We start from the raw sequence: 12,927 nt of genomic DNA on the forward strand, positions 1-12,927 counted from the left end.
GGCATGTGGATATCATCAGATTTATATTAACTAATATTTGTTAATAAATTCCAAAAAATATTCAGACTTTTTTTCAAAGGGCATTCTACAACCATCTGTTTCAGGAATGCAAAAGGCTAGTCTTACAAAACAAACACAATGACAAAACAAAATAAAACAAACAACCTATGCCAGCAGAAACATACTATATTGTACATAGCACTTGAGTTGAATTGACAAAAGTGTCAAAGTGAAATGTCAAATGAATTATTTGGGGTTACACATGGGTAAAACTGCTTGCAATGCTACTATAGTTTTAGACAATCATTTATTATTTCTTGCAGTAATTCGTTTGGGAAGCCGATGATACAGCAATTGTTGAACCACAGATCACATGTACTTTGCACTTTCACTTTTACATCGCCTGCATGAAAGGATAAGGATACCGGTTAGTCCCATATGTGTCAGCAGTTGCCGATGCAGTTCAACCTGTTTGCCGGGAAGTGTCACGGTCAGTCTGTGCCCTCTCCAGCTCTTTAAAATAGCAGTTTTGCATTTGGGGCTGAATCAAGCAACATTTCTGTGTTCATCTACAGTACTATGCTGAGGGCACATTTCTATCTTTTGAGGGCTTGAGAATGTCTTTTGTGGCTGCTCTGAGAAGTTAAGCACAGACACAACAATAGGTGAGTACACAATATCAAAATATAAAAGACAGTCCATGCCCACACATCAAGGCAATGACAACAGTACAAGAGAAACTTAAGATTGTAGCCTAAGTGGATAGCAACCGTATGCAGTCTAAACAGGATCTGTTTTTTGTCAGTTTCAGTTCTCATTTTACCACCGTTTTGGACAAAAAAACTATTTTCCATCTCCACAGAGTCAGCTCAGAACACATATATTTCTATATTTGGACAACAAAGTAATTCATAGCCAGGGTCACTGGCAGTTCAAGGTCCCTGGTCCATAAAATTCAAGTGCTAACATCCTTATCTGGGCCCGTATTTCATCTTATCACTAGGAGTACTCCTAAATCAATATTTGCCTCATAAAAATTGTGATAACTTACCCAGAACCTGCAACAGAATGCAACACCATGCCTGGACTAACAACAGACCATACGATACCCTGTGAAACTTAAATTTGACTTCCTACACTTTTATACTGAAATAGTTAACTGTATGCAAAACACAAAACACATGCACAAGATATTTTTAATTTGCATGTCAGCATGTCAGTCATTGTCAGTTAAACACATCGGCATTTGCAGTCATTGTCAGTTAAACTGACAAGTGTGACAACATGCCCCACGTAACCTCTGTAACTGATATTGTCTCATTTTCATATCTCTGTCATATTCTCATTGTAGCAGTTGAAGACATGAGTGAAGCGACTTGCAGTGCAGAAAATCTTATCAGTCTTCTGCAGGAATACAAACAGAGCCTCAAGGATGTCTCGCAGTTCAGCTGGACCTCCCCAGACAGCACAAGGTCACAAAACATGGCAACTTATAACTTCTGCATTTCAGCAAAAAACTGATATTAGCCCGTCACATTATTATTATTATTATTATTATTATTATTATTAGTAGTAGTAGTAGTAGTAGTAGTAGTATATTTACTGAATTCTTTGAAAATTATCCTTCAAGAAGAGAAACATATTTTTACAGTGTTTACAGTACTCATAATCCTTATTGTCAGACTGCCACTGACAGCCACTTCTATATGTGTGCACTACACTCATTGTAAGGGCAAATTTTAAGATTTGTTTAATGAAAATGTCAGTCTTAACAAGACAAGTCAATATGGCTCATACTGTTGTGGTGGAGGAATTAATTAATGAAACAGTATGACATGGTTCAATGGTTCTTTTTCCTTTTGCAGTCTGTTTAGTGACCACGAAACAGTGAAGTGGTTTGCTCATCTCTTGAAAGTGGCGGATGAAATACACAATATGCTCAAGGATGGTGTTGTTTTCACAACTCTTCACACAGCTTTGGAATCAGGTTTACGTTTCTTTGAGGAGTTGGCACAGAAGAATAGACCTGACCCAGTGCAACCTTTGGGTAATAATCTAGAGATGCATCTTTATTGTTCATTGTTAGGCACAAAAAACGAATAAGTGATTAACTAATTCATCACTTGGCCTTCGGCCTTGTACCTATACGGCCAAATTATAGTTGTAGCGATATCCTTTACCAACCCCACTCCTACTCGTGTCATATCGCTTAATCGTACTGTACATTCACCTTCACCATCACTGTGAAGTGCTTTGGGTGTCTTGGAAAGCATTAAATGCTATGTGTTGTCATTGTTGTTGTTTATTGTTTGTTATTGTACATCACGGTTTTTGGTAATGGCATATAGCAGCTTTGCTCATAAATAGATATCTAGCTGATATGGGTTTTGGTTTTCTCTACAAGACAACAGTGTTGTAGTCAAGTCACTATGCCTCGTGTCCGAGTCCAGGTTCGAGTCAACAGTGTTCAAGTCCGAGTCAAGTCCAACTCATTAAAAAAAAATCCAAGTCAAGTCTGTGTCGCTACTACTCATCCGAGTCGCGTCACTGTTAAATGCAAAACTGCCAACCTTCGGGGCATTCATGTCTCCAGGCATTTGGCGCTGTTGAAGTTTAATGTCCGAAATTGTAGGAACATGGCGTGATGTGTGATGTATAACATGAAGCAGTAACACTCCATTGCACTAATATTAATACTTAAAATACTTTAGATATTAAAATCCGGTAACACTTTACGTTAAGGATACATGAATAATCATGAATTCATGCATGAATTAATTCATGATTTATGTATTACTTCATTCTTTTATATCTAATGAATCATCATGAATTGACATGAGTTCATAGTCTCTCATTCATGACCTCATGCATGAACAACACATCAACTAAGCATTAGGTATGATGGGTACATCATTATGATTTATGATTTATTAAGCATGATCATCATGATAACATGAATGTAATGTTAATTGCTCATGAGTTCATCATGTTTGTGGCCTCTCAACTAAAGTGTTAACAATCGCATGTGTTTAGAGAACTGCACAAGTTGTGCTCAAATCAGAATTTGAGTAGCGATGACCACATTTTTGGCAGAAAAAGAAATCATGATCATTCTTAATAAATCATAAATCATGTACCGATCATGTAATGATGTACCGACCATACTTAATGCTTTAGTTGATGTGTTGTTCATGTATGAGGTCACAAATGACAGAATATGAACTCATGTAAATTTCTGATGATTCATGAGATATTAAGGAATTAAGTAATACATAAATCATGAATTAATTAATGCATGAATTCATGATAATTCATGTACCCTTACCATATACAAAATAATATTCTAATGACATATTACAATTATAGCCTAATGACATCACAAAAAAAAAGTCAGAGTCTGCATGGTCTGAATGTACAAGTCCGAGTCCAAGTTCGAGTCATGTAGTGCTTAAGTCCAAATTAAGTCATGAGTCTCTAAATTTAGCTCATGACTCAGACTCGAGTCCGAGTATTACAACACTGCAAGACATATCATGAAATTATTAACAAATCATTAACAAATTAACAAAGACCGAATGACTACTGACTGAAATGTTTATATATATATATATATATATATATATATATATATATATATATATATATGGTAACACTTTATATTAACCCTTAGAACACGATTGACGCAAAGTGCATCAAAAAACACACCCTTTCTTCTCTGTTACATTATTCCGGAACTGTTCATCGCAGAGAACATTTCACTCTCGTTTGAATTACTCGCGAACCCGTGATCGCATAGATATGGCAAGCATATCAGATGAAAGAGGAGACACAGGGCTATCCATTGGTACCAAGTACATCCTTCTGGGTTATAAAACAGACTAAGTGACAGCAAAATAATAACTTCATATAGCTGGACTTACCCCACGTTTTTGTCTGTTTTTGTGGCAAAGCATGTTTATCTACATATTGTTCCTTTTAGATCCTCCAGCACAACAGCTCAGACCAATGATTTATCTATTTTTGCATTGTAAGGCTGGATAAACCTATTGATCTATTATTATTACTCTTTATGTCTGTTTCAGTTTTAAAAACATGATAATAATGACTTTAAATACTGCAGATTGATTAAATGATAATGGGCTGTAAAAGTGTTTATGTGTATTGGATTAGTATTTCCTTAATTATTTCTTGCAGGCTGTGTTGGGTTACTGTCTGCTGTTATAATGGCAAATAAATGAAAAAATAGTCTCACTGCCATTAAACAAAAAAAGTTAGTTGTTTTACAGGAACAAACGGTAACATTGACCAATAATGACTAAAGCTAATTTCAACTGTTTACTCTGTTAGTCGACATAAACTCTTTAGCTCTGTACTAGTACAGTAACAAGGCTGAATTAGATTAAAACAGTACATTTTAGCCAGGCAGGAAAAAAGGAGATGGTAGTTGGACATATAATTTGATATAAACATTACACTTGTGTCACACGTGTGTCTACGTATATCAGTAAAGATCAGAATGGTCACCCTAATTAGAATAATCCTTTGCTTTTCAGTGAGTCTCCATCACATAATTAAATATTAACATGTTTTGATTGATGTTATAGGGAATGCTACTGTGCAGGATGCAGCACAAGCTGAGAAGCAGCCTCTAAACGGTGAATCCATCTATTGTTTCTTATGATAAACCACACTTTTTCACACAAGGAGACATTAACAAACAACAGCTTAAATAATGCATCACAAAAAAGTCTTATTCAATGCCAACAAAGAACTGTTTATTTCAAATACTTCAATTTGACATTGTTTTTAGTGAAGCCTGAATAACATGGGCATATTAGAGGCATCCTGTTATTGTGAAACGCCTTTTCACTACATTTTATGAACCCATTATTATATCTGTACGGTCAGTTTGTTGTGGACTTCATACTAAATAATAGGCTTCTCTGGGTAAATTGGGCTATTAGGCTAATCGGTTACAAGGTGCTGTCATCTATCCAAATGGGATACTGTGCAGAGTTGGGAAGTCATGGTATGGTGAATACACACACACAGGGTGTGCATGTGTGCAGGGGCGTCGGACTGGGGGTAAAAAACCACTACTGATTATAGGGGCCCTGATATAGAGGGAATATATTTTATTTTTTGAGGAACATGGGGGCCCATCGGGACTGCCATTCTGTATGGCAGTGTGGTCAATATACAATTGGTGTCAGCTGCATCTTTTCTTTATGCTGACCACTTTAGCTCTCTCTCAACCACTGTTTAGCAGCACTCCAATAGGTCAGTCTTATCTTGGCCACTCCCTTGTCAAAAGTCTACTTGAAGCTGTATAGTTCCTCGTCTTAATCTGAATATGTAATTTTGAGAGCCCACAGGCGGCAAATCTAATTTATTCTGGAACTTAATGTGAAGATATCCGTTGTTGGATTAGGATGTCTGAAGACCATGCTTCTAGTAAGTTTATCTTCTAGTTTTCATTAAGATTTTAAGTTTCAAGAATAGGCAGCTTTTGTTCAATTTTATTTTAAGTTTCAAGATGTAAAATGTTTTAATTTTTCACAGACGATTTTCTTTTATGACATGGCTCAATGTTCAAGGCAATGATGCTTTATATTGGCTCACAAAATGTATACATGCCATGCTGGCATATCTGTTTTAACAATAAACAAAGTGGCAGAAACTGAACAAAACTTATCTTCCTACCTGTCTTGTGGCACAATTGACAGGACCAGGCAGCTTTTGTTCAATTTAATTTTATTCCATTACTGCTATGGCTTCCACCCCCAAACTTACATGCATGGTCGTTGTCTCCTGTCAGCTACAAACTTGTTTGTCACGTCACTGACAGTTCTTGCAACAAGTCCGATGATTTCAGAGAAATGCCATACACGTCAGACACACTCTGCCAGTCTTACTAACAGCCCGTTGGCAATAAGCCCATTGACAACAAAGCTACACATTAGAAGGCAAAACGTGATATTCCACGCAAACTTTCTCTTTTTTATTGTGACAGTTAAAATGTAATGCTTGTTTTTATTCAGTAACCCAGCCCGAATCAGAAGGATTTGGTAGCTCAGGATCAAGCACTAAAGCTTGGTACCAGACACTGGCTTGATAAGTGGCCCGCAGCCTTTGTGGGTGGGATGTTCTCTAAAGCTCTAGATTTCTGTGTGAACAGGTATTTTCTGGCCTCATTCACCTCTGTAATGTCCCTTGTCCTATCATACATTAGCACTACAAAGTGCTCCAGCAGTTGCTGGAGACTGTTAGCCTGGACATACACGGCCATCGAGACATGACATTGTTTGGTGGGTTTTGGCCACAGGGAAGAGTGCCACCTACTGGCTAGCCACCAACACCACTTCCAGCAGGAACATACTCTTCCAAGGAGGTCTATCCAAGTACTAACTAAGCCTGCTTAGCTTCAGTAATTCAGTAAAGTTAGGGTATCTGCTGATCTGGCTGCTGGCTAAAAACAAAAGGTGAAAGGCATATATTCTAACTGTCTCACTGAATTGCATTATGTACACTCAATTCTCACTGGTATCTGCTAGACAACAATTACAAAAACATGATTAGTTCATAGATTTCACATGTAAAATACATTTTATACAACCTACCATACATTGTATACAACCTCACCCCCATCTTGCCTGAGATTTCTGAGAAATTCCTGAATTGTGTGCATCTGTACGTGTTTATGTTTATGTGTGTGTGTGCATGGGTGGACTGGCCATCTGGCATACCGGGCATTTTCCCGGTGGGCCGACGCACCTTTTGGGCCGATAGTATATAATTAAATAATTTTGGCCAACGATCGGCCCAAAGGAAGGACAATCAGCGGCCCATTGGTTGCATTTCCATATTGACACTCGACTGATCCAATAACAGCTCACGTCAGGCCCCACCCCTGAACATATTTTTCAGGATATGTTCAGAATACCTTTAGGAATGACATACTAAAAGTCCCCGTGAATCCCCCTTGTGCTCTTTGAGATATTCAGCTATTTAAGTTAGCTTACCATTTTAGCCCACCTAGGAAAAAGGCATTTTTTGAACATATTTCACCCATCCAAATCCTTTTTCTTTTTGTAAAATGAATCAGACAACATATAGTTTGTATACTCAACATTTGTTATCCTTATTCTCATCAAAGCAGGGGTTTGTATTATGTTTTAAGCCTGAGATATGGAAAAATCTCCAAATAGCGGCAATTTTGGACGCCATCTTGAATATCTCAGAAAGCACAAGGGGGATTCACGGGGACTTTTAGTATGTTATTCCTAAAGGTATTCTGAACATATCCTGAACAATTCAGCTTGTTACTAATTTGTTCCGGCCTTCCGGGTTTGACTCAATTTTAAGCTAATGCTCTTGGACTAGAGCGCATCAAAAGTTAATCGAAGTTGCCTACATGAAATTGCGGCGGGTGCCGGTAGTGACAATAGTGCAAAAGTAACACCAATGTAGAAGCTTCAAAAATGCAATATTGCAAGTAGGCTAGCATATGTCAGCAACATGTTGAAGTTCTTTGAGTTTAAACGAGGATGTAAGCAAGCATCCAGAGCAGAGGGACAGTGAGCAGGTGGTGGAGCCTAGTTGAGGCTACATGATAAGAACTCAGTGGTGGAGCAGGTAGGCTAAGTGCCATGCTGACGATGTTGATTATGATGATTATTAATTGCGATAATGTAATGATATAGTAATGACAACATAGTATGGCCGTGCTGTGATTATAATAACAAATAGCGCAACTTAAATGTTCTAAATGAACGATTTGCAAACCCGGACAGCAAAAGAGTGTCAAATCGATATTAATTGTTGGTCAGATTGATCAGTTTCCGTCAGACGCCCAAAATTCAACATTGATGGCATGAGTGGTGGTTGGTCTCTCTAAGTAGAGCGTCGAAAGGGTTCTAGGAAGGGTTATCATGGTAAAGATGGGCTAAAAGACTGTAGACTGACGGAAATGTAGGCTACAAAACATCAAGTCATATTCATGCACAAGCCAACTAAGCTATATATACAGTGACCTATACGATAGGCTACTGGAAGACATTAAAGATAATTAATTAATATAGCTATACTGTTCCAAAATGTACCAGCAATGTAGGTAGGTAGTATAGCCTACAGGAATAAAATATTTCCAGCAACAGCCCTGTTTATTTCAGTTGTCCTACAGTGATTAATGTCTACGACAATCAAGAAATTTAGCTCCTTACACATAGGCTTCAGTAACTGTTTGGTGCTGCTGTCAGTTGAACATTTTATAGTTTAAATGTAGCCTATTGAAATTTGAAATGATACTTTGAATTCAAGCAGAAACTCTTTAATAATTGCTTGTATAGCCTACTTGAATATGGAGATCATGTGCTCCATGGCTACCTCTGATCAATCAGAGTGATAGCCAATGAGGCCTACATCACTTTCAGTGCAGTAGAAAATATATATATTTAAGGGTAATGCAAAGATTTTGTATTTAATCAGGTGTGCCCAACCAATTTGAGGGCCGCTTGGGCCAAATATGCCAGGGCCGATTTTTGGTCCCAGTCCGCCCCTGTAGTGTGTGTGTGTGTGTGTGTGTGTGTGCATATGCTTGTGTGTCCCCCTGTGTGTCTGCATGTGCATGCATGCGTACATATGTCTACTGTGTGTGTTTGTGTGCGTACGTATGTCTACTGTGAATGTATGTGTGTGGGTGTGTATCTGTTTATGCACATGTGTGCATATGGAATGGGTTAACATGGCTCCTGGAGGCAAACATACACAAAAAATTGGTCATCCTAGGCCCTACGTGTTCTCAAGATATGCACAGAAAACTCTGTTGGTGTACAGTCACTAAATGTACACATCAATTAATTTATTGAATGGCCCCCCCATAAACGAAAGTCCACAAAACTTGGCATGCATTCAAAGGGTGTCATAATGATCCTACACTTTCAATTGTGTGCAGTTTTGACCATGTCAGCCAGAGATATTGTGATTACAACACCTAATTTTTTGCTTTTTCATTTTTAACTAGGTGGCGCTATACATGAAATGAGTGGTTATGGGATGGGTTGACATGGCCCCTTAAGACCAACATACAAAAAAAAGGTGGTCCTCCTAGGCCCTATGGTTCTCGAGATATTCACAGAAAACTGTGTCTGGCCACCTACAGGCCAGTTGGTGTACAGTAACATAAATTAATTTATTGTATGGCCCCCCATGAACGGAATTCCACAAAACTTGGCGTGCATTCAGAGGGTGTCATAATGATCCTACACTTCCAATTTTGTGCAGTTTTGACCAAAGATTCTAGAGCTCTGTTCTAGAATCTTTGGTTTTGACCATGTCAGGTCACAGATACCTGCGATTATACCATGGTCTAGGTTGAAAAGGGTGTCGTTTAAAAAGTGATATACTACACCTACTGTATGAAGTAGATGTGGTAAAAAAAAGTTTAATCGCCGTTCCATATCAATGCCAAAGCAGCAAAATCTGGGTGGTCGGTGGGGAACGCTGATTGGTTGGCAATAAGCAATGTGTTGATTGGCTCTTCAGAAAGGCCGTAAAATTAGGGTCAAAAGTCCGTAAGCATGTATCTCAGTTTCACACTCGTACTTTCAGTGTTGTGCAGGAAAGCATCGCGTAGGAGATTCACACACGTACAAAGTATTTGTGCAGGTACATATTTTTTCCACACGTGTACAAAATACTTTTACAGATCCGCATTTTCCCCCCACATATGTACAAAACATTTCTACAGATACACATTTCTTTCACACAAGTACGTAATATTTCTACGTATATCATTTTTTCACATATGTACAAAATATTTCTACAGGTACGAAATTTCTTTTCACATGCAGAACTCCTTTTGCACAGCTGCAAAACTTTATTACACATGTGAACATCTTTTCACAAGCTCTCAATATTAAAGACCCTATTTTGACTCCATAGGTGAAGATTATATATTGAAACTTTCATGCTTTAGTCATAAAATGCACAACTGTTTTGCTTATCATATTATGCTTACCCTACTAGGGTTCAAACCAAAAAGTGGTCCCAATATGGCCACTCCTGCAAATCAGTGGCCAAATCTTACAGAAAATGGCAGGCAACAATCATAATTAGACAGTTGAGGGGTGGAGGCAGAAACAAGGAAACAAAGGAGGGAAAAGGACAGAATAAGACCAGTTCTTGTATTCCCTTCTTATTGCTTCCACTGACATCCATCATTATCTAATAAAGATCTCTATCTCTTTTAGGGGGCAAAAAGGAGTACAATGCTGAAACGCTGACTGTTCTCCTGCAGAAATATACAGATGGACTCAAAGACCTTGACCATTTCACCAGTAACCTGGAGGATGGGAGGTGATGTTTGATCATCTAAGGCTATCTCTCCAGTAGTCTAAACATGACTCATATTGATAGAAACTACATTCTAAAAAAATAACTGGACAATTATTTGATATAATTATAATGTGTCACAACCTTAACCACATGAATAATGACTTTGTGACTGTGCCTGTTCAGTAATGAGACTGTGAAGGACATACGAGCGGTGATTGCACACCTGTTGGAACTGGGAGAAGACATGAAAGACAGCTTCACTGATCAAACTGAAAACCATGATACCTGGAGCAACCTGGGCCACACATTGGAATCTGGATTGAAACTGATAAAAAAGTTGCTGAAGAAAATCAGGCCAGATCCAGTTCAGGAACTGGGTAACTTTATTATTTTGTTTAATTTCTGAAATGTTTTATTTGTTTATTATGCCTATCTGAGGGTCATGGTCAGTAATAACTCCATAATGTTGTAAATACCTTTTAATAAGATGAGCCATGCATTTACAAGAACATGTTTAGTTGGAATTGCTTTAGGTAGATATATTTTGGGAAAATGATAACAAATCAGCGAAACGTTTTCTTATTTTGAGGACTTTAATTAATAATAATGCATTAATGTTGCATTACATCTCTGAAGGTTTGATTGAAATATCTAACAACATCTGCTGTGTGCTGGGTTGTTACCGTAAACCACTGGAAACACGTAAGTTAAATGACATCTCATTGAAAACAAGTTGAAATTGATGTATTTTTTTGTGATCAAAGTTTAACAACAAAATCTCTCCCCAATAGACAAAGATGAGGTAGATGCAAGAATAGAGGCAATCGGGAAACGTGAGTATTATTCTGGTTTTCTACATTATGAATTCACCTTATCAGCACAATAGCTGTGTTCACCTATTTCACAATTCAGTTCATTTGCTGAGGTTTCAGATATTATTATGTAATAGTATGTGTGGAGAGCTTTCACTCACCACCATAGGGGGGCAGCCGTGGCCTACTGGTTAGCACTTTGGACTTGTTACCAGAAGGTTGCCGGTTCGAACCCCGACCAGTAGGCACGGCTGAAGTGCCCTTGAGCAAGGCTCCTGACCCCTCACTGCTCCCCGAGCGCCGCTGTTGTTCCATGCAGCTCACTGCGCTGGGATTAGTGTGTGCTTCACCTCACTGTGTATTCATGTTTAAACGTGCTATATAAATAAATCTGATTGATTGATTGAGTGTGTTTCACGGATTGGGATAAGACCAAATTCCCATCACGGGATCAAAAGAGTATATATATAAAAGAGTATTGACGGAGGTGATGTTTAGAGGGTTTTGCATCTAAACATCATACAGTGCAACCGGAAAATGTAAAGATGTATACATAATGTATGTTTACGTATGCACCAGTATGTACAGTATGTAAAGGGCTTTGCATTTGCTTTGTTTTGAGCAACGTCTTACCAGATCAAAGTTTTTTGTGCTTCCCATAGTCCACTGTACTGAGTTTTTTCGGCATCACAAGGAAGCTCTGGAGCATCGACTGCCTCTCCTGGGGCCCATTCTCAGCAAACTGGAGAAAACAAGAGTTCTGCGTGATGAAGAGAGGCAAGACATTGATACTAGATGCACAGAATATGAAAAGAATCGCACTTTACTCAGGATGCTGTGGAAAAAAGGGATTACTGCTCAACAGACATTCTATGACATCCTCAAGGAGGTGGATCCTCACCTTGTTGAAAGTCTGAAAAACCCTGTAAAACATGATCTAGAGAATAAAAGATCATGAAATGGAAGAGATCTTTAAACGAAACATTTCATATTCACAATATTTTAAACTGTGGTCATCTGACAACATTGTTCAAGCTATAAAATGATGATTACTCACTGTTAATGTGAGAATAAAGATGCTTTGTAAGATGGGATTCCTAGTCTTACTCTATACTTTACTTATTTTACTAACTCTAACACTAGTTCTAAAAGTTGTTTCAAGTTGTTTACTGCGTGCATGCCCATTTAGGACACACCAAGGTCATGTCGTCTGTATTTTTTCTTCAGGTTTCGTTTAATTTACCACGTGAAAAAAGAGTTGACAAGACAAATATCCCAGCAAACTCAGCGTCACATTACATGCTGTATATTTGCAGTTACAATCTTCTCAAAATGAGAGCACAGTAATGCTAGTTGGAAATGGAGAGGGGTGATCCACTGACACCAAGACTAATTACCAACCATTCTGAAACAACAATGTTTTTTAATACTTCAAAATAACATTTGATAAATTAACCTTACATTTTTCAGTAGCCATAGGTGTGTAGATTTGAACAAAATCTAGTTTGATCCACTGACACCAAGACAAAATTGTCTCTGCTGCAGATTCTCGGAAAGGAAGGGGGCTAAGACTCAAGAAATATTCCGCCTACTTGGTTCAGAATCGTGAGTGACTATTGCATGGACTATTGCTAACAGGTTAGACATTACCAGTCTTGAGTTACTCTGCTGGACAGGTTAATCAACTGGAGATGAGCAGTTTGTGCTTTTGAAATGTTATGGGCAAGTGTCTGTACTAGAAGATGCTTAACTAACTTAACCAGGACTGATAGAAACACAG

General features: G+C 38.1%; 1 protein-coding gene across 5 annotated transcripts; it reads left to right on the forward strand.

Annotated features, from left to right (window-relative positions):
- The first annotated feature begins 392 nt into the window (after positions 1-392).
- Positions 393-12,241, forward strand: LOC143127330 (uncharacterized). 5 transcript variants are annotated; one of them, XM_076288754.1, is made up of 10 exons: positions 393-490; positions 576-665; positions 1,352-1,472; positions 1,866-2,047; positions 4,605-4,655; positions 10,251-10,356; positions 10,519-10,712; positions 10,972-11,037; positions 11,127-11,168; positions 11,810-12,241. In XM_076288754.1, the coding sequence occupies exons 3-10, from the start codon at positions 1,363-1,365 to the stop codon at positions 12,103-12,105; spliced, it is 1,047 nt and encodes a 348-aa protein (XP_076144869.1). In that variant the 5' UTR covers positions 393-490; positions 576-665; positions 1,352-1,362; the 3' UTR covers positions 12,106-12,241. The 5 variants fall into 5 exon arrangements, with proteins under 5 accessions (XP_076144869.1, XP_076144871.1, XP_076144872.1 ...); XM_076288756.1 differs by having other exon boundaries at positions 1,355-1,472; XM_076288757.1 differs by lacking the exon at positions 4,605-4,655.
- The last annotated feature ends 686 nt before the right edge of the window (positions 12,242-12,927 follow it).

Source organism: Alosa pseudoharengus, unplaced genomic scaffold (assembly GCF_046254945.1).
Source record: "Alosa pseudoharengus isolate Yale_2024_CS ecotype anadromous, Long Island Sound unplaced genomic scaffold, YU_APseudo_1.1 YU_APseudo_1.1_scf_17, whole genome shotgun sequence".
NCBI lineage: Eukaryota > Metazoa > Chordata > Actinopteri > Clupeiformes > Clupeidae > Alosa > Alosa pseudoharengus.